This window comes from Betta splendens, chromosome 14, assembly GCF_900634795.4.
Source record: "Betta splendens chromosome 14, fBetSpl5.4, whole genome shotgun sequence".
In the NCBI taxonomy this organism is placed as follows: Eukaryota; Metazoa; Chordata; class Actinopteri; order Anabantiformes; family Osphronemidae; genus Betta; species Betta splendens.
Window position 1 is genome coordinate 15,595,242 of NC_040894.2, and position 27,550 is coordinate 15,622,791.

The window sequence follows — 27,550 nt, forward strand, 5'->3', positions numbered from 1 at the left end:
CCTGGTACAATACAAGTATAGCTAAATATACCTATAAGAAAGATCAGATAGTTTAAAAAAAGCTGATTGTGTACACCTGCTCTGAATCAACTGTGTAATGAACTAATCAGTAATATACACAGAGCTGTTGTGGACACTGAGCAATAGGAGTTTGACTTCTCATTCAAAGTGTTACTGAGCTCAATCACTGATCTACTGCAGCTGCGCCGTTGTCATGGAGACAGTTCTCCAAAGGCAGGAACCTTCACAGATCAGCTCAGTCAGTTGTAGTGAAGCTGATTTGCACGCCTGCTTAACAGGCTTGTTAAAGAAACAGGCAGAAGGAAAATAATGAAGAAAGATGGCTGACGAGAAAAACTAAACAGTAAATGCGTGAAGCATTGACTGTGATGATGCACATTTGTCATTATTTTTCAACCAAAGACAAATGTGTTATAGTGATTAAAAGCTGCACCATCAAAGACAGTTGATTTTAGGAAATGCTACATTAGAATTTAGTTGAAAAGGTATAAGACTTAATTTCTCAAAAGAGGAAAAGTGGTAAAACTGGTGTAATATTATCTGACCAATCAATTTATTCCTCACTTGGAACCTCAGTATTGTTAAACCAAAATAAAATACAGCGCACCAGCTACGGTTTTAGCTGGACCCAGCACCAAAGTGAAATAGAGTGGAGTTGACCCAGTATCATGCAATACTATAGCCTCATAGGTTTGTCTGGGCAACTGTAAATATCTGTTCATATTTTTAAGCAAACTGTTCCTGTTACTGTATCACAGCTCAATTTCAAACTTTTTACGTAACCTGGAAATGATGAATCTGTGATTCTTTCTGCATACTGTATATACAGCTTCACTCAGCACAGGCTTTATCTGAAGGTCAAACAACTTCTTAAATGTGGCTGAGCTTGTGCGTAAAATACACAAGCTCAGTGACGCCATCCTTCAAGGTAGGATGGAGTAATTATAATGTTATTCCCAATGCGCTGAGATAAATATTAGTCTCTGGTGCCTTTCTCTCTCTGTCTTGTGTGTGAAAACAAACCATGATTAGCCTGTCAGATTCAGCTGATGATTACCCAGATCAATTTCAATAATAGCCCTATCTGTTTCATGCCTTTTTGATTTGAATATTTGCTCTTTTTTCACATGGGAAATGCAAACTTCACGTAACAAAGGTGCTGAGTACAAAAGGAAAAACAAGGTGAACGTGGATAATGTTCTACTGTAAAACCTCACTTGTGATTTCAAATAAAAGCATAAAAAATGTTCTATGTAACTAAACTGCAATAGCCAACATTTCCCAGGAAAAATAATCACTGGACAAATTAAGTGCAATGTAATTGTTTTAATGAATAACACAATAAATGTCTTAATGAAGAGCAAGTTGCAAAGAAGAGGCTGAAAATAGAAACACTAGATGAAGAGAGCTCAGTGTTAAGGGCCAGGTTTAGGTTAGGTTTATACCACGTCTCCATAGAAAGTTCACCATGAGTGACATGGTACCATACAGTAGCAGAGTAACCTGCTACCCCCCACCCCCACATGAGTTTAGGTTTCATTGAAATAAAGAAAATGCAGAAATCAGTGTAAGTCATGATAGTGGCCAATTTATCATTACCATTACTGTTAATAATGCTGTAGGAACAAAAGCCTAACGTTCCTGAATGCCTGTAAACCTCTTACTGATATGCTCAGTAAAACGCACATATTTGCAACTCGCTGACAATCAACTTACTGTCATTATGTCTATACTAATTACAGTTTAGTTGTATAGAAGCATAATATCTCAAAGTTAGGGTTGCTGTGATGCTGCACACAAAAGTAAGAGATTCATTAAAAAACAAGTCATGCCCACAATATACAGAACCACCAACACACAAGTCTTAATAGTTTGGTGTTGTCACTCAGCATTTTCCCCACTGCTAGCTGGAACCTGAATGCAGTCATGCAGTCACGAATCACTTGCCAGCAAAAGAGACATAATAAAGATAAATTAGAGGCTTTAATTTTTGCTGTCGTGTTTGTGAGAGGTTACTCAATGTTGCATAAACTCCTCACGCTCACAGCTAAATGAGAGGGGTGTTACACAAAAACAAGATAGAGAATTAACCCCAGATTTGCCAAATCTTTTGGCTGAAGTTATCCTTGCACAGTTGCACAAAAGCAGGATGAATTAATCCCAGTCCAGTTACCATGGAGATTGATTTTGTGTTGCCTGTTTTTTATTCATCCACTTCACCCATCCTAATTTAGTTGCTTGAGAGCAGATTAAATAAAGATGAATTAAGTTAAGTTGGAAATGTATTCTCTGAAGTTAGCTCGTCCATAACAGTTAATTCTAATGACTTATTGTTCTATTAAAATTATTGTTTTATTATTATTTTGCAATAAACTACCCCAGATACTTCCATTCATTTCTGCATTTACAGTTTTCAGTAAATACTGTACAGGTTTTTGGACTTACATACAACATAGATGCCGGAGCAGGAATTATAATAAGACATCAGGTTACCACAAGCTAACTGGAGTAAACACTTTCCACTTTGACTTTTAAAATGCTAATGTAATAGTTGTAATTAATACTGTAACTGTGGAATTTTATTCAGCAGACATGTTCTTTTTCCTCTAGACATGTTTGCGTCATGTGCTTATAGAACAAAATTAATAAATAATATATTAATTAATAAATATTACATTGATTAAGAATACATTAACATGATAATCTATTGATATTATATTGATAGCTGATTAAGTGTACAATAGCTTTGATTAAATAATAATAAATTAAACAGACAAAATGCACTTGTAAATAACCTTTTTAGTTTCCTGAGTAACATGAGTAACAACTGATGGTTACATCTAAGGCATTTATAGTGTATGCTATAATTCTGGGGCATTGTTTAGCAATTATGTATGTGCTACATGCACATTTAAGCAGGATAGAAATTTCCACGGCTGCTAAAATAAAAATTATAGTGGTCACCTTTCGCTTCTTACAAATGACTCTTTTTCTCTTTTTATTTCTATGTAGGCGAAGAATGATACCCAAGTTTTGCTCATTTTTAATCAATAATTATGTGACTGATACATATGGTATTTTAAACAAATCCATGAACATCAACCATCTTGTACGGTCAGGCCAGGATTTCCCTTATCGTGGGTATCCTTACTTTTGTGCAACACCCCTCAGGTATTTGAGGTCTGTTGTTTGTTTACTGCCTTTGAAAACACCTGCAATGTTTTAATGTGACTTGTGATCAGTCTCAGTTATTGCAATTGACTTGCATACGTTACAGTAAGCCTACACTTCTGGTTTCTTTCTATTAGAGCTGTAAATGTAATGAATTTAACATTTCATGCTAATGACCCATGCAATAATTCTTTGACTTACTTTTAGATCATTTTAATTGTTTATATGTTAAACCCATATTAAAACATTTGTGTTTGACGAAACAGTACTATGTTGTTAAACAAAACTCCTGAAACTATGTGAAGATTGTTTTGGTTAATGTGATGACTAAAAAATATGTGATTTACATAAACTGCTATACTCTTTGGGTAACCAGTGGCTAAATACACACACAAAACATATGGTTATGTAATATTAACATGACCTTACTCAGTGCTCTGTAACCTTCCAATGCTGGTTTGAATCATAAACAGCAACATTGTGCCAAATGTTTCTGTTGTGTAGAAAATGTGTGATGTTCAAAGAAATAACAAAAGCATTAATACATTTGATTACTTCAGTCAGACACTGACTGCACAAAAGTGGAATACTTTGTGTCTCCCTTTGCTTAATTATAACAAAAGTATTTTGACACCATTGGTGTGTACGACTAGTACAACTTTACTAGTACTAGTAAAGAAAAATAAAACATAAAAAATTTAAAACAAATACATGTCCTAAATAATTTCCCTTCTCAAAATGTAAATTCACAATTAGTAGCTGAACACAACTGTTTCACAGCTTCACTGTAATTCTGAGAACTGAGAACTAAAATACAATAAAAACAATTAAGCTAGCAACAATCAGATCATAATTATTATACATTAAAATATGATAATACTTTTTAAGGTTGACCTAAAATCCACCTGCTTCACTGTTCTTGTTCAACGTTGAGGTATTCACCTCTCAGACTTGTTATATTAGTCTTCTCCTGGAGTTAAAATGGACATGTAACACAGGTACAAACAAAGACCATCTTCTATCACAGAGATACCACTGTGAAGAGATGCTCCAGAATATTATAAATTAGAGAAAAAAAAACAATAAATGTAAAACATTTGTTACACCCTTACCACAACAAAAAAGACCTACAAAGTTTTGTCATCATTTTGTGTGTCAACATTGTATACCAGGGATTTGCTTCACACACTGACTGCATCAGTTTATGATTTAATATAAAAAAAAACACAATCACACACTACTTTATACCATTCCTCTTCAAAATCTGAGCAGGAGTGGCAGAAACACTATGAACAGGAGACAGATGTGTGAGTGCACCCACATTGCGCCGCCACTGCCGTCCTGGACTGCAATCGGTCCTGATGGAGGAACAACACACACACACACACACACACACACACACACACACACACACACACACACACACACACACACACACACACACACACACACCTGATTAGCTTTTATTATTTGTGTTTGCAGTAATCCACATTTTGCATGGACACCCTAGCTGCTGATAACTACAGTGGCCTGTAAGGGTACACAATGCTTACTTGACCACTAGAAAAATAAAACAGTCATGAAAAAAACACCTAAACTTTAAAAACTCACATGAAAAAAATAAAGCCTTCCTAAATTAAAATATTTTTTTTTACATTTTTCTAACAATCAAACATAAATTGTACCTACAGACTAATGTAAATAACAATTTGATGATGTAAAATCCTTCTAGAATGACACAGGATGAGTATTTTCAATAGGATTCCTAACTCTAAGTTCTTCTAATCTAATTTAAAATGTGCATACTGCCGATGGCATTCAATGTAATCCTAAAGAGATGAAGGCAAATGCCATTTAACTTCATCCAACTAACATCATATAAGAATTAAGGACAAATTTGGAACTTTTGCTTTGAAGCATTCCACATAACAACTAATCATTTCCTTTCCATTTTCATGAGTTCACCACAGTTTCATTTGGGGCATCAATCCAATTACCATGCAACACCAGATTAGCTCTAATCCTGCATATGACTACTTTGAATAATGAAGTTCAATAATAGTCAAAATTAAGGCAATATTACACTTCTGGTAATGCATTAATGAAGTTTGCTGACAAGATGCTGGGCCAGCAGCCACAAAGACATTTTAACTGATGAGTTCATCTCTGTCACCACATATACACAGATACTGTGGAAAAACCTACTGAATACTACTATCTAGAGTCACTGTTTTAGATAAAATGCTCTTCTCTCATGTTTAGTGCCCTTTTACAACATGCAACATCTATAATAATGAAAAAGGACAAATACTTACATGGAAAAATGACAGCATGCAAAATAACCACAGTGATGACATCACACAGAGGTGGTTAGGTTTGAAAAGGAAAAAGATGAAACATGGTTAGTCCAATGGGCTGCACTGGCCATTTTTACAAAGATCTACTTGACTTGCATGTCAATTTGATGTACTTGTTGTGTCATACAACAGCACAGACATCTATTAAGAGGTGAAACAAGAAGAGCAAATGAATGACTGGTTTGGATTTTTTCAACTGATACAGAAAAAACACTGTCTGATTCCAATGACACCACATTCTTTGAGAAAATGGCAATGGTTGTCATGTTCCAGCATGCAGTTCTGATTCACAAGGGGTGAAGTGCATGCTGGTGCAGAATACTAACCTTGCAATAGCGTTGAGCTAGTGGGTTCAATTACCACTACACCAAAGGAACAAACGAAACAAAGCAAAACATCGGAAACAGAACAGCAACATTTCATTTCAAAGCATCAAAAGTCAGATGCTGAACGGACTTTTAGCTTAACAGTTTAAGAATTACAGTATATTGGTGTCATCACTTGTTAATCATATGGAGTCCAATGTTCACTTGAATAAAACTATGCACTAATATGATTTTCTACAGTAGGATGCTGTAATATAATTTGATACCATATGTGAAGGGGCTGTTGTTATATTTTATATAATCTTTTGAGGACAGAAGACAGAAAGGCTTTCTTTGATTCCAATTTGACCTTCCTCTGCTCTTTGACACCATGACTCATGATTTGAGTGACATCTTTGTTTATACATTGGTAAAACAAAGTCTATTAAAAACTGCTATTAATATTCTAAAAACAGGATGTAAAACTGTTTTCCAAGTTTCACGATTGCAATAAACATTTTGGGACAGCAAGTGTGCTTTACATGAGATAAAGTAATAAAAAAAATAGTCTGCCAGCTATGGGCATGCATTATAGGCAAAAATAAAAGGCATTGCTGGAACACAGCATTACGTTTGTTTAATGCATTTATGCACAGTTTGAACTCCCCAGTGGTGAGCACAGACCATATAGATTAATAATACATTAACTTCAAATCAGACCATACAGTATAGTCTTGTTTCATGTTTATACAGTATATTTTATTTGGATATTTATATAGAGTATAAATGAAGCTCACCATACAGAAGGAAGCTTGTGTTTGAGCTCCCCAGTTTGTTGATGGCAACACAAGTGTAGTTGCCATAATCTCCGTCAGACACATTAAAAAATGTGAGCTTTGACAGTGATCCGGTGTTCACTATCTCCATGCCATCAAAGCCGTTGAAGATTCTAGATGAGAGGAGAAAAAAAAATTTTAGTTTCTGTTTTGGTGGCTGCAAAATTCGTGACAAAACTTCTGTATTGACCATAATAAAAAATAATTAGCTTTCACAAATACTAATATTAATGCCTTAATGTCTGACAGCTAATCAATAACACTAACACACACACTTTTCATCTATTAAAATGCAAATGTAAATTCAGTACCTCCTGTCCTCTTTATACCACTCAAAATCTGCCTCAGGCACTGCATCAGCTTCACATTCTAGCACTCCCCTTTGGCCCAGAGTCACTCCAACATATTTGCCCTCGGACACAGCTGGACCATCTACAAGGAGCCAGCAACACAGGGAGCACTGATTAGGAAGCAAGGCAGCAAGTCAAGGATATCAGGAGGCGTAACAAAGTTTTCATTTTTTTCTCTCCTGAGTGAGAATTTATATTCATAACTGTGGTCTACAAAATCAACGGAAGTGCAATTATTACTATAGGTCAGATTATGAATGATATTTCTTATGCAGATGAAAAAGAACATCTTCAAGACGTATTTAACTTTGGGCTTTTGGTTCTAACTTTGTGATCTGTTCCTCTTATAAGTAAAAACACTACAACCTGTTGTTGTTGTAGGTAAATAATTTACTTGTGTTAGTTTGTCTTAAGTGGTACAGTGGGAAGCACTGACGCCTCACAGCGAGAAGGTTCTGGTTCGATTCCGGGGGTGGACCGGGAACACTTTCTGTGGAATTTGCATGTTCTCCCTGTGTTCGCGTGGGTTTTTCCGGCTTCCTCCGTCCAAAAGTATGCATAAGGTGACTTGTCCAGGGTGTACCCCGCCTCTTGCCCATAGATAGCTGGGATAGGCTCCAGTACCCCCGCAACCCCGCATAAGGGACTAAGCGGTAGAAAATGGATGAATAGGCTGTTCAAAACATCAAATGATGTTTGCCTTCCAGTTTATCATCATTTGTTCAGGGTTCTGTGAATCTGGCATACAAAACAGCTACAGTCTATACTGTATGTTAGAGCTATTCTTAAATTTTAATTAATGGGTATATGTTTGTATGTATGTTTAATATAAATGCTAATACATCTAGTAATCTGTTTAATTACAAAATGTATCGAGAAAAGAGAGAGTCAAAGAAGATGTAGCAAAATAATTTTAAATATTTTGTGTGTGTGACAAAACCAGAACATTACATCTGGGCAATAGTCATATCTTTTTAGAAAGGTGAGCTAAAAGAAGGTGCAAAAACATTTATTGTGCAAAAACAACCTAACACGAAAACATGAGACACCTCATCTGAATTTTTTGTTTTAAAAATTTCTGAAATTTTAAAAAACAAAAGATTTTAAAATATTATAACTTAGACTTCAAACAGCATTGTACGATATGGTAACTAAATGCAATTACAAAATATAGTAACTCTCATTAATTAACAGGCTTTATCTCCAACATGGTATTTCGTCTAACATGATAACTCTCTGGCATGACAGTTCTAAAATGGTTGCTTAAAAATATAATAAAACAAACTGGGAAAAACACTCTTCAGTATAAGTATGAAATAATATAACAGATGTTATGTCATAACATTCAACAGTTCTCTCCCAAAGAAGTCACAAAGTGAAACATCGGTAAAAGTAATGTGACAAAGCATGGCCACTGGGCGTAGAACCTAAACACTGAACCACTGGAAGCTCCTTCAGAGTGAATACTGTCCAACTTTTGGAAAACACTTCAGGCTGGGTCACAATTATTAAGTGTGAAAACAAATGTTCAAACTAAAAAATGCAATTTAATTTTTCGAAAATAAAATCTAAATACCTGAAACAAGCTTTATTATTTCAGTGTTACACATCTGACACTTCAAAAATTGCAAACCTTAGTCCTGCTTGTTTAATAATTTACTGTAGATCACATATTTCAGACATTCAGCATTTTGTCTCAAGTGTCAAGATCGTCGGTCTGCTCAACCCTGTTGCTCTCTGACACCAGCCACACAAATTTCCTGTTTTTTTCTTTTTCAATTACAGTAAATCATGCTCATCTGCATCATCCCCATAGCATGTAGTATACAGCGTATGCTAGCATGTAAACATCTTTTAGGTATCTGCCATTGTAGCCAGACATCCGTCTTCATGATACCCGGATCCGGTATTACAAGATCGGTACTTGACATTTTTATAATTATTTATTGACCACATTTATTTTCTTCTTTCTTGTTTTCTTTCTTTTGTTTCATTGTATTTCGATCAATAGGAGTCAAACCACATTTATGAGAAGTGATTTAATAATGATTATAATTTATGAAAATTATGTTTGTAAGCAAGACTAAGGTTCATCTTAATACTCTTTAATTCTTTTGATAATTATTCAAATCAATACAATCCATCATCTTGGTATTTTTTGTAAAGATCTGGAAAAGCGAGTCTTAATTTAGTCTTAACAGGAAAACGAGTGATAATTTTGCATTCTATTTGTTCAGTAACTGATGGTCATCTTTTTGAAGATCACACATTTTTAAAGACACGATAAATAATATTTCCTGACAAGAACATTACTTACACAGACTGACAGATCAACAACACTTGACCTCTTTGACTTCTGCCATAGATATTTAGAATGACTGCTGATAAAAGCGAATTCTATCCTGTCACCTGTCACGATTTACATTAGTTCCTGTTTTACGTTGAAAGGACTTCCTGTTTTACCTCAGCTGTTTTCTGTTATCCTGGTTTTACCACGCACACCTGTCAGTAATCAGTAATCACATCCAGTAGTTAAGCACCACCTCACCCAGCAGTCAGACGCCAGATTGTTCTTGCAGCAGAGTCCTTGCACCACTATCCAGCATTCTAGCATTGTTATCCGGTATTGTTGATCTTGCCTGTTTTTGACCGCCGATTCCTGCCTGAACCTCCTCTGTACCTTTGCCTGGACTTTAGTGTGTACCTGACCGTCTGACCCGTGAGTTTGTCTAGCCCTTACCTGTACCGTTGCCGAGACTTTCCGTGTACCGAACCGCTGTCTGTCTCCTGGACCCGATCTCGCCTGTTCCTCATCTGTACTTTTTGCTAAGACATCCTGTGTATGACCCGGACTGCTTGACGACGTTGATGCAATAAACCCTGCTCAAATTCACCCAGTCCGAAAGTGCGCTGTGCATTTGGGTCCTCAACCGTGTGTTTGTGACATCACCAAAATCCTTGTCATTCAATCTGATAAATTAGTCTAAACTCAGATTTGCTGTGTTTTACCGAATGTTTGCAAGGCAGGTTTCAAACTTTGTGTACTGTATGTACTGTACATACACTAGTCTTCTTATTAAAAGTAATAAAACTATTTCAGCAGGACTTTTTATTTATGAACTACCTGATACAGTAAATAGACGTAATGTACTATTATTATTCACATTCAGCAGCTGACTTACAATTGACAGTGATGTCTACTGTCTGCACATCAGCGTCGATATCATTGACAGCTGTACATTCATACGTCCCTGCTCTCTGTCTGGTAATAGATGGGATTTCCAGGTACTCATCATCTGATTCCAGGTCACCTGTGAAAGATCACATTCACAGAAAGAAAAATGGTCAAATACAGTTCATGTCAATGAGTAGGTAATACTTTTAACTATTAATATACCCTTTGTTTTGATAAATAAAGGTGCTGCGTTACCAGTTACTTTTGTGAAATTTGTATTAACAAAATGCCAACATAAAACCAAAGGTTTTCTTCTGGTAGTGCCATCAGAAGTCCTGAAGTGCACTGGGACTACAACTGAGATATAGAAACAGGGAAAATGCCAGCATTACTTGTATTATTTTGTATCAATTTGACATGCTTGACATGCTCATCGTAAAGAACAAAACACATAATTGACTTCAAGCCTTCTCCCAAGATGTTGGGAGATGACAGTAATAGCTTGCAAATGGATTCACTTTGTTGGGCTTAAGCACATTACTGAAATGCACCTGGGAAGACTATTATGGAGAGAAGTGCTTACTGATCATCTGAGGAGTGGTACCAGGACGACTCCTGTACATGTGCAGGTTCTACTCTCACATGTTTCTATGCTTTTTGTTAATTTTCTGCTTGGCCTTTTCTCAAAAAGATGCCACATGTCACCAATAGAGGCCACAATGTCAGTAAAAACAGCGCAGTGAGCCTCCAAGGAGATCTAGTCAAGACAAGGCTGCCAGATGATGCATCTTATAAAGGTATGGTACATTACTCACACAAAGTTTGTGCATTCATACAAAAATCGACAGAAACATAATTTCACTGTGTGCATTCTCAGAAAGCATAAACCAGCTTAATTTGCCTTCTAGAACCAAAAGGGAGATTTTCTCTACAGGGGTTGGAGGTGGGGGCTAATTAGGCTCCTGGTACTGTATGTTCATGTATGGACTGATGCCTGTGGTAGTACATATACAGTAGATAGATGTGGTACTGTTTGGGTTGGTGCGTGGGTTTATGCAGTTGGTGTGTTGGTGATTGAACCTCAGTTCAGGGCACACTATCCTGCTTCCTGCGCATTCTCATGGAATGAAACAAATGTGAGTATACTGTACAAAAGTGTGCAATGTTTTTTTGCTGTCTTACCACCGTGATATTTAATATTGGTATATGCAGCATCTGATCCCATTAGTACAGTAGGTGCTGTAGTTGTAGATGCTAGTTTCCTTGATTCAGAGTGTTTTCAACTGTTAGCTACAAAGTACATGGACAGGCACAGAGTTATTATAATTAATTGAAGACAGAGAAAGTGCTGATGACAAACTCATAAGACAGCAATTCCTGCTTTACACTTTATATTGAAATGCATAACTTTCAATATACAGTACATTCACATCTGTTTATTCTTTCTTTCTAGGTAAAATTCCAGGATTTCAGCCCACTTCTCTGGCCTTAAAATACTAATAAATCTTTTTTTTTCTTTTATTTGTTCTTGTGTGGACTGCTGTGGTGATGCTGATATTTGACTATCAGTACCGCAATTGTGCAGCCACAGCCAATGAAAACGTATTCGGTCTGCCAGGAAATGAAGGCAGAAGAAAATGTTGTCTCAGCAGATCAAGAGTTCACAAGACAAACTGCTACACAGCCAAAAATACACAAAGAAGACCTCATTATATAATTGGTGTTCACCAATCCCAACAAAGCGAAGCTGAAATTTGACCACATTCAGCCATTTACTGGCAACAACCATATGTCCTACACCTACAAGAGAGCTCTACTAATTTCTGAGTCTTTCTTAAAGAAGACTGCAGGGTTTCATTAGTGAGACTACCATGTCCTGCACCGCCATCAAAGTGACCTGACACAACACTGGGGAGCCCACATAGGAGAAGGGGGCCAAGAGAAGAAAGCAAAGACAGTCAGCTTGTCTCAGGAGAGGGAGGCACAAGGCAATGTAACCTTTCTGTATCCCTGAAATTTCATCCTCAAACTCAAGGGCAAAGAAGAAAGGGTTTAAAAAAAGCATGCAGGAGCTGGTTCCAGATAGAAAGATGCACAGCCACACAGGGCAGGAATGAAGATGCTGTAACCACTGTTGTCCTGAGGGAAAGACAGCTGAACTTATTGAAGATGCGTAGGACGGTGGCCCATAGAGACAAAATTCATATGAATATGGAAGCGCAAACAAATAGAAGGTCTGCTGCACATCACAAAGCTCAAACAAAAAGCAAATGTTCTGCAAACAGAGGAAATGCTACAATACACAACACTAACCAGAAGTGCTTAAGGGTGCTATGGGAATGATGAGCTCAATGTGCAAAAGCAACACCAGGTTTAAGTAGACACACATAACACAAGCACAAGAAGCATGTTAGAAGGTACAGTAAAAATAAGTGGACTAGAAATTAAAAGAAAGCAATTACATTTCCAATGGGTAAGAAAGTCTATCACATTGCTCTGTGTTCCTTTAAGCATCTCACCATCCTAAAATACTAGGCTTTGTGCCTAATCAAGACACCCAAGAACAAGTTACAAGTCTGAGATGGAAATGTGTCCAATGCCTGGCAGGGTTAAAGGAGGGTGTACATTTTTCCACTGGATTATTTTTTAAGGCTTGGGAATAGCATTTCACAATTTACCTATTTATGCTTATCCTTAGATTGAGCTCCAGATAGGATAGGATAGGTAGGTAGGATGTTGCCTGCTCTGGCCCCAAGAACACATTTAACTATGACTCACTGGAGTCACTATACATGTAACTTCTGAGCACTGAGTAGCCAATGATTAGAGTGGGTTTTTACGTAGGAGAAATCTTTGATTAGTTGTAGCTTTTCTTAAACATAGCTATTACTGGAAAAACAAGTTATTTTCTGTCTTTGCGTCAGACACGTGTTACTTATTTATTCAGCTACTTATAGCATAAAGTATGTGGCCCCGGGCAAATGGCAGAGGTCAATCGGGAAGGGCATCCGTCGTAAAAGCTTGCCAAATCAACCATGCAAATCATTCACTGTGGCAACTCCCAACAGGATAAATCTAAAAAGAGTTACCTATGTAGCATAGCTAATATATTTGTAGGAGCATTACAAAGTAAATATTCCTATTATATGTCTATACATGCAGGCACAGCACATTTACCTAATTCTGAGATGAGCTTATGTTGCAATGACGCTGTGAACTGACCTCCCCTGCGCCATATCTTATATAACGGGGCTTAAAGCACACATTTTCTGACAGACCAATTGGTCCAATATTCTTTAGCCTGAAAAGGCTCTTTAAGATAGACTACTGACTGTTACTGGAATTTCACTGTCCTGTCCAATTGTTATTGTGTACTGTATAGGCTTTACACATTCTCAAAATACACTACTGTCGTTGTTTTGTTGATTAATTAATTTACTAATTATTCCATTTTGTACAGTGTCCTTTGGTGCTTTGAAAAAAAATTTAAGTCAATAAAACACAATACATTTTTTTATTTTAATTGTTGGTAAAGATTGTCATCCTTTTGAGGTTGTCTGGAATTGAATGTCTAGGTGGTGTCCTGCAAACAATGTGGGCTTTGTGGCTAATTGGAGCACTTTTTGGGGAAAACCTGGGCTGATTAGAAGAGACGGCGTCCATCCCACGTTGAACGGAGCCTCTCTGCTCTCTAGTAACATGGCCATGTTGCTTAGTCCCCCCACTGCTTGACAACTCAGAGTGGAGCCCAGGACGCAGAGTCGCAGTCTTACACGCCTCTCTGCATGTTCTCTACAGCCGCGACCCACTCTTAGTCTTAGTTATCGCATAGAGACTGTGTCTGCTTCTCGACCACCTAAACTATACAAGTCACAAACAAATCAAAGAGGAGTGACTTACCAGAATTTAATAAACATCAAAACAGTTCCTCTTACGGAACAAAGTAATAGTAAGCTAATAAAGTGTGGTTTATTAAATATCAGATCTCTCTCATCTAAATCCTTTTTAATAAATGACTTGATAAGTGACCATCACATAGATCTGTTCTGTCTCACTGAAACCTGGCTGCAGCAGGATGAATATGTTACTTTAAATGAGTCGACTCCAATGAGTCACATCAACTATCATGTTCCAAGAAGTACAGGTAGAGGTGGAGGAGTAGCAGCAGTTTATAAATCAGATTTATTAATTACTCCTAAACCTAAACATAGTTATAACTCATTTGAGAGCCTCACTCTGAGCCTTTCTCACCCAGACTCTAAAACTCAGAAACCAGTTGTGTTTTGTATTGTTTACCGTCCTCCTGCTCCATATTCAGAGTTCTTAACTGAATTCTCTGAATTCTTATCTGACTTAGTTCTTAGCACAGATAAAGTCATTGTAGTGGGAGACTTTAACATTCATGTAGATGTTGACAGCAACTGTCTCAGCACTGCTTTTAACTCCTTAATAGACACTATTGGTTTTACACAGCAGGTAAATGAACCCACTCATCGTTTTAACCACACCCTAGATCTTGTCCTGACATATGGGGTTGAAATTGATAATTTAATAGTTCTTCCCCAAAACCCTCTGTTATCTGACCATTTCTTATTAACTTTTGAATTTAGCACAACTGACCCTATAACAGCTGGAAAGAAATGTTACTATAGCAGATGTTTATCTGACAATGCTGTTGCCAGATTCAAGCAGATGATTCCATCATCTTTTGCCTCAATGTCTTGCAGATACACAGAGAACAGTCACCTTAATCCTTATGAACAGGTTGACTGTCTTGTAGATGATGCTGCAGCTTCTCTACGTACAATGTTAGACACAGTGGCTCCTCTGAAGAAGAAGACAGTGAATCAGAGGAGGTTAGCTCCGTGGTATAACTCAGACATCCGCAGTCTAAAGCAAAGGACTAGACAACTAGAAAGACAGTGGCGTTCCAACAAAATAAATGTAAACTGCATTGCATGGAAGGACAGTCTAATGAAATATAAAAAAGCACTCTGTGCTGCTAGAAAAACATATTATTCCTCCCTAATTGAGGAAAACAAAAACAACCCCAGGTTTCTTTTCAGCACTGTAGCCAGGCTGACAAAGAGTCATAGCTGTATTGAGTCTACTATCCCCTTAAATCTCAGCAGCAATGACTTTATGAACTACTTTACTAATAAAATTATCATCATTAGAAAAAACATTCAGCAGCGACTTCTTCCAAATGACAGAAAGCACTGTCTAGATCCATCAACTTTAAATTTATTAAATCCTCTGTCTTACCTAGACAGCTTCTCCCCTATAACTCATATGGAGTTAACCTCAATAATTAACTCTTCCAAGTCGTCCACTTGTCTTTTAGATCCAATCCCAACCAGATTACTCAAAGAAGTTCTACCTTTAATCAGCTCATCCATATTAAATCAAATCAACCAATCTTTACAACTAGGCTATGTACCACAGGCTTTTAAGGTGGCTGTGGTCAAACCTCTATTGAAAAAACCAACCCTTGACCCTGGACAACTAGCCAACTATAGGCCCATTTCAAATTTACCCTTTATTTCCAAGATTCTGGAAAAAATCGTGGCTAAACAATTATCTGACCACCTTAGTGGGAATAACCTGTATGAAGATTTTCAGTCAGGATTTAGAAAACATCATAGCACAGAAACAGCTCTGGTTAGAGTCACTAATGATCTTCTATTAGCTTCGGATAATGGTCTAGTTTCTGTCCTTGTCCTGTTAGATCTTAGTGCTGCATTTGATACAATTGATCATCACATTCTATTACAGACACTAGAACATAGAATCGGGATTAATGGAACAGCATTGGGATGGTTTAAATCCTATTTGTTGAACAGATTCCAGTTTGTTCATGTTAATGATAAATTCTCCACACGCACAAGGATTAGCTATGGAGTTCCACAGGGTTCTGTGCTGGGTCCAATTCTGTTTAGCTTATACATGTCACCTCTAGGTGAGATTATTAGAAAGCATTCTATTAATTTTCATTTTTACGCAGATGATACTCAGCTATACATGTCCTTGGAACCAAATGAAACAGATCAACTAGTCAAAATTCAGGGTTGTTTAAAAGACATCAAATCCTGGATGTCCCAAAACTTCCTTCAACTAAACTCAGATAAAACCGAGATTCTTATTGTTGGGCCTAAAAATCTGAGAGAGACACTATTGAGTCAGATAGCCACCCTGGATGGCATAACATTAGCTTCAGACTCTACTGTGAGGAACCTTGGTGTCATGTTTGACCAGGATCTCTCTTTTACATCATACATTAAACAAATCTCCAGAACCGCCTACTTCCACCTTAGAAATATAGTTAAAATCAGAAGCATCCTCTCTCAGAGCGATGCAGAGAAACTGATCCATGCATTTGTTACCTCTAGGCTGGACTACTGTAACTCCTTACTCATAGGATGTCCTAACAGCTCCTTAAAAAGCCTACAGCTCATTCAAAATGCTGCAGCCAGAGTTCTGACAGGACTTAGAAAGAGAGATCACATTTCTCCTACATTAGCTTCTCTGCACTGGCTGCCTGTAAAATGTAGGATAGAATTTAAAATTCTCCTACTCACATACAAAGTACTCAATGATAAAGCTCCTTCTTATCTTAAAGACCTTATAGTTCCTTATGCTCCCAGCAGAACACTTCGTTCTCAGAGCGCTGGGCTACTTGCGGTTCCTAGAGTGTTTAAATGTAGAACAGGGGGGAGAGCTTTTAGCTACCAAGCTCCTCTCCTCTGGAACCAGCTCCCTCTTCAGCTTCGAGAAGCTGACACACTCTCCACCTTTAAGATTAGGCTTAAAACCTTCCTTTTTGATAAAGCTTATAGTTAGAGATGGTTCAGGTCACTGGCAATTATTGTTAGTCACAGGAACCATCTCTTAGTTAAGCTGCAATAGACATAGACTGCTGGGGGACTTAATTTATACACTGAGCTCCTCTGTTTCCTTCTACCTCCTCTGTCCCATAACCTCCCATCATTGTCCAATGTTTAACTAACCTTGTCTCTTTCTGTCCAGTAGTTGTGCTTCTCTCCTCCCCCCCCCACCCCCACTCTTTCTCCCTCTCTGTCCTCACCCACAGGTATCATTGGACTCAAAGTTTGGTGTCTGTGATGGGCAGCTGCGGATCCAACCATCCTGCCTGCATCCAGTCCCTGGTCCTACCATCCTGCCTGTGCTCTGTTGTTGCTTGTTGTTGCTTGTTGCTGTGCTTTTCTATCTCTCTATCCTCTCACCCCAACCGGTCGAGGCAGATGGCCGCCCACATCCAGTCTGGTTCTGCTGGAGGTTTCTTCCTCGTTAGAGAGGGAGTTTTTCCTCTCCACTGTTGCTGTCAAATTAAATGCTTGCTGTATGTGGGATTTGTTGGGTTTAGTTGTGTGAGGTTTTAAACCTTACTTTGTAAAGTGCCTTGAAATAACTTTGTTGTGATTTGGCGCTATATAAATAAAATTGAATTGAATTGAATCAGAATCTTAGAAAAAAGGTTTAAAAGTTGGCTTCCCTTCACACATGTAAAAAATACATTCATTAGTTGAGGTGTAGTTATTAATTTAACATTAGTTAAGGGGAGGAGTGCATACGGACAAGGAAGCACCATGGTACATGGTAAGTAGTCCAATGCAGCAAACTGTAGTCAGAGTTGTGCACTCAGGAAGAAATCAGTCACTACATAAGAGGACGTTCCTCAGGTTAAGTCCCATAATAATAGTGGAAAATCTTTCTCCGTGCTACGTCACTCCCTCGAGTCGCCCTGTGGTCATGATGTATGGGATAAGGGTGCACTGACCTTGGTCTATATTTATCTGTCTGCAAACACACCATTAGCTGTTAGCTGTAGCCGCACCACTATGCATATCTATTCTTTAACTGGCCAAATGGCAGATTCTTCAAACTGGGGATCACTGTAGCAATGCACAAACACTTTTGTTGCTTACAACCATATACACGTATACAATGTGTAACAAAGCTTTTATATTAAGGCACATACCAGTTACCAGAGTCTGAGTTTGGCATATGATGCTGTTACCAGGACAACAAGAAAGATGCTGTGACCTGACCTCCCCTGTGTTAAAGAGGCAAAGGGGTCACATCTCATTAGCACACTAAGAGACACACCACAAAAACAGCTTGTTCTGCCAAGAGAGGCGATCTACAGTACACGTTTAGCATGAAAGACACCTTTTTGAGACATTCAGGTCCAATACTCTTTAGCCTGAAAAAGTATAATAGAAAAACTTTCCCTAATTGGCTGACTTTTTATCTCCATCGTCTCCAAGATGAGATAATAGTTTATTGAAGATGTGAGCATATCTCATCTCTGTCTTGCCCTCAACAGAGTGTGGATCAGTGGTTTTACAGGAAAAAAAAACGAACTACAATGAACTGTTTTTGTGTGTATTGTAACTATGGCAACTGTGCACATCAATATCTGTAGCTTCAAAACATACAGAAAACACAATGTCTTCTCATAAAATCTTCATTAGATGAGACATAGTATAGCATATACTGTAATACAATTATAGCTACTTCTCCATCTGCCAATTAAAAAAGTTCAAATAGATTTAAATGTACCATTAATCAACTAATCCAACTCAGACTTCAAATAAACATATCTAAGCATTTCTTTATTTTTATTCTTTGAAGACTTGTGCTCCTAAGCCAAATTTAATCATGCATGTTTATTTCAGCTACCTTAAAGCATCGGGTGTTAACTGGGTTGACAAACTTTTCAGTTGGGCCCTGACTGCAACGTTGATCTGTTCCCCCACAAGCCCATAAAGCCTTCTATCTATCAAAGGTGAGGTGGAGCTGGGTCACAACCTGTGTGTATACGAGAAAAGGTATGCAGTACAGTAGGATGTTTTCCCATGTTATGTACTGGCTACAGAAGATGTGTTAAAACCCCAGAAATGAAAGCTAAATTCAGGATTAAATCACCAGATGAAGCAACATATTTTGTCTCGGCTTTCCACTGGGAAACAGCCACAAACACTAAGTCATTCAAATAAAACTGCTGTTTTAATTAGGTGTATTATTTCAATAGGTCTAAATTATAACATCGGGTACAAAAAGAAAACAAATAAATACTAAATCCAACAAAAAATGTTCTGGTAATAATATATTATTTGAGACTTGCTTAAAGGATAAAAACTGGAAGCATCACGTGTTTCATACATGGCAGTATGGCGAAGACCACTTACAGCTCACCAATGTCTTCTGACCAGAGTTAACACCAATCATACATATACTTGTATTATAATATTATATTACCCAGATGACATTTCAACCTTATAACCCCCAGCATGAATTATTAATCAAAGTTTACAGTTTTTGAAATCCTGACAATGATAGAAAACATAATAGATTTAGCAGAAATTACTATGGCATTAAAACGTTTACAATTGTAATAATTTATGGACAAACAATTTACCTGATGGGGAGATGAGCTTCCAGGTTATGACAGGGTCTGGTTTACCTCTGGCTTGGCAAAGGAGGGTCACGTTGGAGCCTTCGTTTACCACTATATCTCTTGACAGGTTGATGATTTTCGGTGGTACTGAGGAATGAAACAACATATGTTTAAGTTTGCTGCAAGCAATCTTGTCCTCACTATTTATTAGTGTGGCTGCTGAATGCAGTTATAGTATTGTTATCCTTATTATGATTAGTATAATAGCAGGAAACAGAATTACAAAAATACTATATTACTATTTTATATAAGAGGTTTAGAAAAACCTGTCTTTATATAAATGTTATTTTAAGCAGGACCTACTTGGACTCTGACAACTAATGTCTGAGTTACAGAAACTGAATAAAGGTTGCCCCTTTATTTAATATCAGTTTGATTACAATGTGTAGGCTATACATTAATAATGTACAGTCTACACACAGTGTGCTGGTTGGACAGAAGAGCACCTTCAGCCAGAGACTAATCAGTATTAGGTGCTCCACAGAAAGCCACCGGAGATCCTTTCTACCAGTAGCTACCAGTCTGTACAACTCTTCCCCCCCTGTAAGGGTTGACCGGTATCTGTTAAGCATACTGCACCTGTAGTACATACATATATGTGCCTGCAGCAGTCTATAGGAGTTGTATGTGTATCCAGTGCATACAAAGTAACTAGATTTGATAATGTGACTGTATGTGTGAATATATGGGTACATGTGTATACATATGTATGTATATGTATGTTTGACCTAATAATACATTTTGCTTTTTTCAATCCTCCCTTCTATACAATGTGAAAGCAATCATAAGTGTGCAAAGTAATTCATCCATCCATCCATCTTCTACTGCTCTGTAAATATTTTTCAACAACCCCCCCCCACACACACACCTACCTACCTACCAACCCCCCCACCACCACCACCACCTACATACCTACCTACCAACTACCTGTACCTACAGTATGAGGCATCATGAAATTCACCAGTTGTCACAGAACATAATACATTTTTTTAACCGTGTTTTTAACATAAGTCGACTTATGTCATAAATTATGATAAGATAACAAATAGCAATACAACTACTTGGAAAAGATGTATTATGGAGCTAAAGATTTGCTAATTAGACAAAGCTACATGCCCCCAAAGCATCAACAATAAATACAGATTGTTGTGTACATGTCCTGCACATGTGCATAAACAACAGTTTTTTTAGTTCATCCTATTTTGTTTATTTTATGAAAAACCACTAAAGTGCCAATAGTGACATTGCTCCAGTGTCAGTTAGGTCACTAAGACCAGCAAGATCAAGGCCCTGCTTCATCCTAACAAACCTCCCTTGCCTGTTCCTTAATTTCTACATAGGTGCTGTATTTGGAGTCAAAAAAACATAGGAAGAAACTTTCAAGTGAGAAACACGTTGCAGCAGCAGTACAGATGCTTAATGTTGTTTCTTGCTTTTTTTCTTTTTCATTGAAATAAATGATCAGTAGCTGTCAGAATTGTGCATACTTTCCTGACCATCACCTTGCTGTTTAATACAGTTTATTAATTATTTAAAGGCCAAAACATTATGTTGCGGCCCTGCTTCCACGCTGCCAGGGGGCCCTCTGGTTTTGTTTTGTTTCGTGTCCTCTTTGTTTGTTTTGTCATTTTCTATAATTAGTTTGATTTGGTTCACCTGTTTTGTCTTGTATTTAAGTTCTTAGTCTATGCACATTCTTTGTCGCTTCGTTGTCTACTGTTACATGGATGTTACCCTGCCCATCGTGGTTTTGTTGACCAGTGTTGAGGTTTGTCCTGTCCGTTCATTAGTTACACTTGTTCTAGGTCGGCATTTAGCTCCTCCCCTCTAGTTTGATTTGTGGGCCTCAGCAGCCCTCTCCTACTCACACTAAGCACAGCTCTAGGTCAGTTTGCCTGTTTGTAACACCTTTAACTATTGAGCATCATGCTGTCATATTTGTAGATTAATAGGGTCCTTTGGTGCCCAGCTCAACCATTCTCAAACACATTAGAAAAAATATATAATCAAAATTACTGTGTATTTTACTATATTTTTTAGTATATTGCCCGTTTCGAAATGCCACTCTGTGCTCAATTTTAAGTACAGTATGAACTTCAAGCTAGAAGCCAAGTCAGTGCTTGTACTTGTTTCTAAAAAAATAAAAACACACATGTACATAAATGTTCATTGATTTATTACTGTACGTGTTAGAGTATTGTTATTTGAAGTTGTAATTTTGCCAACTATAGACAATGTGGAAATTAAACTGTTTTAAATCTACAAAGCGATTGAAGCAATTGCAATAAAGAAAAAATAATTAGCAATGCTTAATTGCTGTACTGAGAATGTAGCATAAGTGTTTCATAGTTAAGCTAGTACACATAGTACACTGTGTTTTCGTTTTACATGTGTACAGTATGTGTTTCTGTTCCTCTCTGGCCTCAATTTCATATAAAGCACGTAAAATTTCACTTTAATAGAGGTGTAACCTTACATATTTTTCTCAGTTAGTGCTTCAAAGACTGTCCTGAAGTCAGCTACCAAAATACTTGTATTTTTTTTCATAACTCACTGCTTCCATTTGAGGAGTTGTGGTTTTGAATACAATGAATATGGGAGATCACAAAAGAAAGTTCAAAATCCACAGTATTGTGCACATAGAGACCACATCAGAGTCTGTGAAATACTTTAAGGTCACATTGCAACACTGCAATACATAATATCATTAGATTTACAGTTATCTACTCATAAACCAGAAAACTAATTGTTGAATATTTATTACTTTTTACTGAAATAATTTCTGAAGTTTTATAATGCCTCCCAGACATCTACTCGATTACTATGGCCTCTAGAATCGCAAACACTTTCAGAGGCAAGTTGAGGTGACAGGTATGTGTATTAATGTGGCCACACACATTAATGTGAAGGAATGCAATGAGTGTGCATAACAATAAGAAAAATAATAATAGTTGTAACATTGAAATGTACCCACACCTATTTTTATAGCACCAAGAATGCAATTTCAAGGTGTAGAACAGTCAAATAACGACGCCAGACCCTGTCTTTCTCGTGTGCTTTTATTTGTTTTCTTGTCGCGTGCTAACTTTTCAGATTCGCAACGCCACCCAACCTAGCTTGTCGGTCGGGTTCTCTCCCGCGCTCTTCTCTAAAAATTGCCACACCTGCGTATGTGGACCACTCCACTCTGCAACTCTGGCAACACTCAGCTGTCCCAAACCGGTTTCTTGTACTGCACCTAAATTCTAAGATATAGGGGGGGGGTCTTGTTTCCATAGTCACTATCCTCACTCTCTCCCTGCCAAAAGATAATGGCGCCCCGACATTATGCAAAAATCAACTAAGATCTTGAAACAATCAATGCACATTTTGCAATTGTCCTTAACATCTACAGTACTGTACAGAAGGTAATTGCATCACTTCTGATAAGAAAGTATCTCTTCAACACAGCACTAACTACCCATGCAACATGTTACGTCGTTCTGGTGCATTGCGAAAGAAAGATGTCTAGCATTGTAAATTAACAGAATAAAGACATAACTAAAGCAACACAGTATAACTTTAAGGTATTCAACTAACTCACACTTAAATTGTCTTGTCTTGTCTTGTCCTGTCCTGTCCTGTCCTGTCCTGTCCTGTCCTTTTCTTTTCTTTTCTTTTCTTTTCTTTTCTTTTCTTGTCTTTTCTTGTCTTGTCTTGTCTTGTCTTGTCTTGTCTTGTCTTGTCTTGTCTTAATACCTGGATGTTCACCTCAACAATAAACTGAACTGGACGCGGATGCTCTGTATAAGGAGGGCCAGAATCACCTCCACCTGCTGAGGAGACTGAGGTCCTATGGTGTGTGGTGGTGTTTGCAAACAGCTTCTAAGGACTTTATATGACACTGTGGTGGCCTCAGCATCCTGTATGGAGTTGTGTGCTGAGCGGGGGTGCAGTGCAGGCAGAGACAGAAAGATACTGAACGAGCTAGTTAAAAAAGCCACTGTCCTGGGCTGCACACAAGAGTCCATCAAGAAGGTGACGGGCAGAAGGATGTTGTCCAAACTAATATCCATCATGGATGACCCCTGCCACCCCCTGCACCACACTGTAGAGGCCCTGACCAGCTCCTTCAGTGCTAGACTGTTACACCCACAGTGCAGGAAGGAGCGCTACCGCAGGTTAATTCCTGCCCACAGCCATCAGACTGTACAACATATCACTGCAGTGACACGCAAATCCGTTGTTGTGCAGTGTCTCAGTTCTCCATCATCCACATGACAGTGTTTTCTTTTGTGAATATGTGGGGCATATAAGGGCCTGTTCCTGCTGTATGTAGAAGACATTGTTATTAGTAGTATGTTTTCACAATGTAATAAAATAGAAGATAATAATTACATCAATCATAATCAGTAAATTAGCAGCTAGAAACGCCAACTGACACCTGATCAAGGTGATCAGCAGGGTAATTGAAAAAACCAGAAGACCAATGGCCCCAGAGGACCAGGAATGGCCAGTGTGTCCATATGTTTGGGTTTCAGCCCACACTTTCTCCCGAGGAGCTATGAATAGGTAAATTAGAAAAAGCAATTTCTCGAGGAATTACATAGGAGAGCTGATCTGCTGCCGCAACGATGCCAAACGCTGATTAAGCTGCTGATGTCACAAAGTTGACTACGACAAAATGATGACAATGACAAAATGATGTCAAAGATTATAACGATTACAGCAATTAAAAAGATGATGATTAAAAAGGTGACCAAGGTAAAAAGATGACAAAGATTAAAAAGTTGACCAGTTTGATTGTCAACAGTTGTATTGTTGACAATCATGAAAAAGCAGACTAGCCTTTTAATTTGAAAGGATTTGAAGGAAGCATTTGTAATTAATTGCTTAACTGTGTAACAGTTTAATAACTAGTCATAATTAACCATTCAGAACCAAAATTCTTGCCATTTAAGGCAATAATTTAAATTGGTGTTTTTATTTTGAAAGGATTTAAAGGTTGTGTGTGATTACTAATCTATAAAATAGTTGTTTAATAGTCATAATTTGTCATTCAAAAGCAAAAATAGTCCTTGGAAGATTTGGATTAAGCCCTTTCAGAATAAAACCACCATTGTAAGTGCCTGTGTGGTTATTTGCTGAACTTAAAATTAGTCTCATTAATGATTGGTAATTATTCAGTCAGAAACAGAAACTTAAAGCAAATAAATTGCATTGGTGCTTTTATTTGAAATTATTTAGAGGAAAAGTGGCTAATTACCTAACTGTCAATTAGTCTTTAAATAGTCATAATCAAGCATTGAAAGGCAAAAACAGTGCAGTAAAAGCTAATAAATTGCATTGGTGCTTTTATTTTAAAAGGACTTAGGGGAAGCATGTGTGGGTAATTCGAAACTGTTAATCAAAAGCAGAAATATTGCTTTTAAAGCTAATTATTTGTCTTGATGCTTTTATTTTAAAGGGATTTGGATGAAGTATGTGCTAGATTACTACACAATTCAATAGTGTAGTTGACCAATCAGTATAAGCAGTGAACTGCTCTGTACACTGAGCATCAGAAGTTTGACCTGTGAGTCAAATCTGCAGCTGCACTGTTGCCATGGAGACAAAAGGCGTGAAAATCAAGATCAATCTTATCAGTTTCACCCCTGATAAACAGGCTTGTTTCAGCTAAACCATAATAGTTATCTTGAAAATAACTTCACTTTTTGAATCCCAATGCAACAGTGAACTACTGGTGTGAATTTTATGTTTGAGGACTAAAGATTGTGGTCACACTCACAATTTCAAATTGTGTCTCCTGCGTTTTTTCCCAGACATCTGGCGGAAATTATCATTAGAGTTTATTGGAGAAATTCAGGAGTGTAAAGTGTAAATCTGATGGCTTAGCCAGACACATCATCAAAGAAGACAAGTATGACTACAATTCAGTGAAAATATTATGTTGATAGATTGAAAACTGTGGCTGTAGTAACGAGTGAAAGACAGAAGTAAGAAGAAAAACGAGCTCTCGCACTCTAGCTGTGACATCACGCACTCTAGCTCACGCAATACACACTAATGGAAAAGCTGAAAAAAAGCTGATGAAAAGAGGGAAGTTGACAAAAAGTTGAACGATGATTCCCATAGACAATCATCATAAAAATAATTAATTTGGATAATTTGTGTCACCTGTGTATTTAGTATTTAAGCCCTGCTTTTGTTCGCAATGATGTCTGGTGTGTCAAGGTATAAGCTTCTTACATCTTAGGTTAAAGAGGAGTTTGAAGACGTGGAGTTTTTGTTTGTTTGGATGTCCTGTCTTTTGACTCCTGTGAAGGTTTGTAGTTGTCATGAATGTTTAGGTTTGTGTTGCCTATTAGGAATGGAGCGTGTGTTTAGTCTTCATATCTTCCTGTGTTATTGTTCATTTAGCAAGTGCTGTGAGTTTTTGTTTGTATTTAATAAATCATTTTATGTTCACTTTATTCCTGTGTGTATTGGGTTGTGCAGTTGGGGTCTTCCCTCTTCCCTTTTCCCCTGCAACCTGGTCATCATCTCCTCTCCTGTTCCCTGTCAAGCCCCGCCGGTTCGGAGCCGATGGGGGGAGTTTGTAACACTCTCATTGTATAAACCAGTACAATTAGAAAAAAAAGACTATACATTATATTTAAACAAGATCACTATCTCAATACTCAATATGTCATACTAGAAGCTACACATAAACAATTAACTGGTATGTATTTTAAAGAAACTAGATGTGAGCACAGAAGTAGCTTTTTATTAGCATCATTATTATTAGCTCCAGCAGTAAAAGTTCAAATGAAATACCTTGGACAAGAATGTGCACTGATGTGGTTCTTGGACGACTGCTTGTCTGGACTGCACACACATACTGGCCTTCATCTGTCATGTCCACATTTTCAATCTTGATGGTAAACTCTTCTTGATTAAGTGTCACCAGATTGACTCTGGGATCCACTGACCATTTGTCTTCTCCAGCATACAGTATACTTGACCGGTTAAGCCATGCTGTGTGGGTGACAATGTCCCCCTGTGCACACCTGTAAAGGAATAACAAATTATAACACTGAAAGGTAAACTAGAGATTATGTCACTAATGCATTAGGTACTCATACAATCACGTAAAAGTGACAGGCAGTGACATACACCAATTAAACAGTTTAGATGGTGAGTTTGTCAAACCAAACCTGTGACCTGAAAAGAGAAAAAAATGCCACAACAAAATAGTACAACCAGGTATCAACGGTTGGGTGAGATGGAAACAGTCACAAATTTTCCACTATGCATGAACTGACAGTGACAGTAGGTCACTAGTAGGTCTTTCCAAAAGCTGTGTTCAGGACAACGACAATGAGAACAAGCTTATTCTGGGGTGGCTATATGATAAAGGTTGCTCAGAAATGCTAAGCTATTGTTTGGTTTAGTTTAATAAAATTGAATATTATTTAATTATGTTTTCTTACGTTAATATTATATATATATTATTACCCAAGACCAAGGCAAAAAATCATTTGTTCTTTTTATTTATGGTTGTTTGTATGGTCTACAGTGCATGTTCACATATATTTTTAGTTTAGTATTTCTTATTTTTTTATTTTTCAGATGTTTTTAGGGCTATGGTTATAATTAATTATTGGTTATGGTTAGAGTAAGCCTTATTTTTATGCTGTAGTATGTGTTTTCCAGTGTGCAGTTGTCTGTTGTTGTTGCTTTCCTTCCTCACCGTAGCCAACTGAGGCACATGGTTCACAAGTTCTGTTAGAGGGTTTTTCCATTAAAGTTAGTTTTTCCTCACCTGTGCTTGCTAAGCCACAATATATTGGGTCTATCTACTATATAAATCTATATAATATTTTGTGTTTTGAG

General features: G+C 37.5%; 1 protein-coding gene across 14 annotated transcripts in view; it reads right to left on the reverse strand.

Moving 5' to 3' along the window:
* Positions 1-1,332: 1,332 nt before the first annotated feature.
* The window catches only part of ntm (neurotrimin), a 337,950-nt gene continuing 311,732 nt past the window's right edge, over positions 1,333-27,550 (reverse strand). For 9 of the 14 annotated variants that reach the window (XM_055514684.1, XM_029174744.3, XM_055514685.1 and 6 more), the window contains 7 exons: positions 26,492-26,724; positions 19,658-19,783; positions 10,223-10,351; positions 7,002-7,122; positions 6,652-6,803; positions 5,876-5,911; positions 1,333-4,550 (listed from right to left, as the gene is read on the reverse strand). In XM_055514684.1, coding sequence (XP_055370659.1) covers positions 4,450-4,550; positions 5,876-5,911; positions 6,652-6,803; positions 7,002-7,122; positions 10,223-10,351; positions 19,658-19,783; positions 26,492-26,724 — 898 coding nt within the window. In that variant the 3' untranslated portion in view covers positions 1,333-4,449. The remainder of the gene's footprint in view (positions 4,551-5,875; positions 5,912-6,651; positions 6,804-7,001; positions 7,123-10,222; positions 10,352-19,657; positions 19,784-26,491; positions 26,725-27,550) is intronic. The other 5 variants (XM_029174747.3, XM_029174750.2, XM_029174749.3 and 2 more) reach the window with 3 other exon arrangements.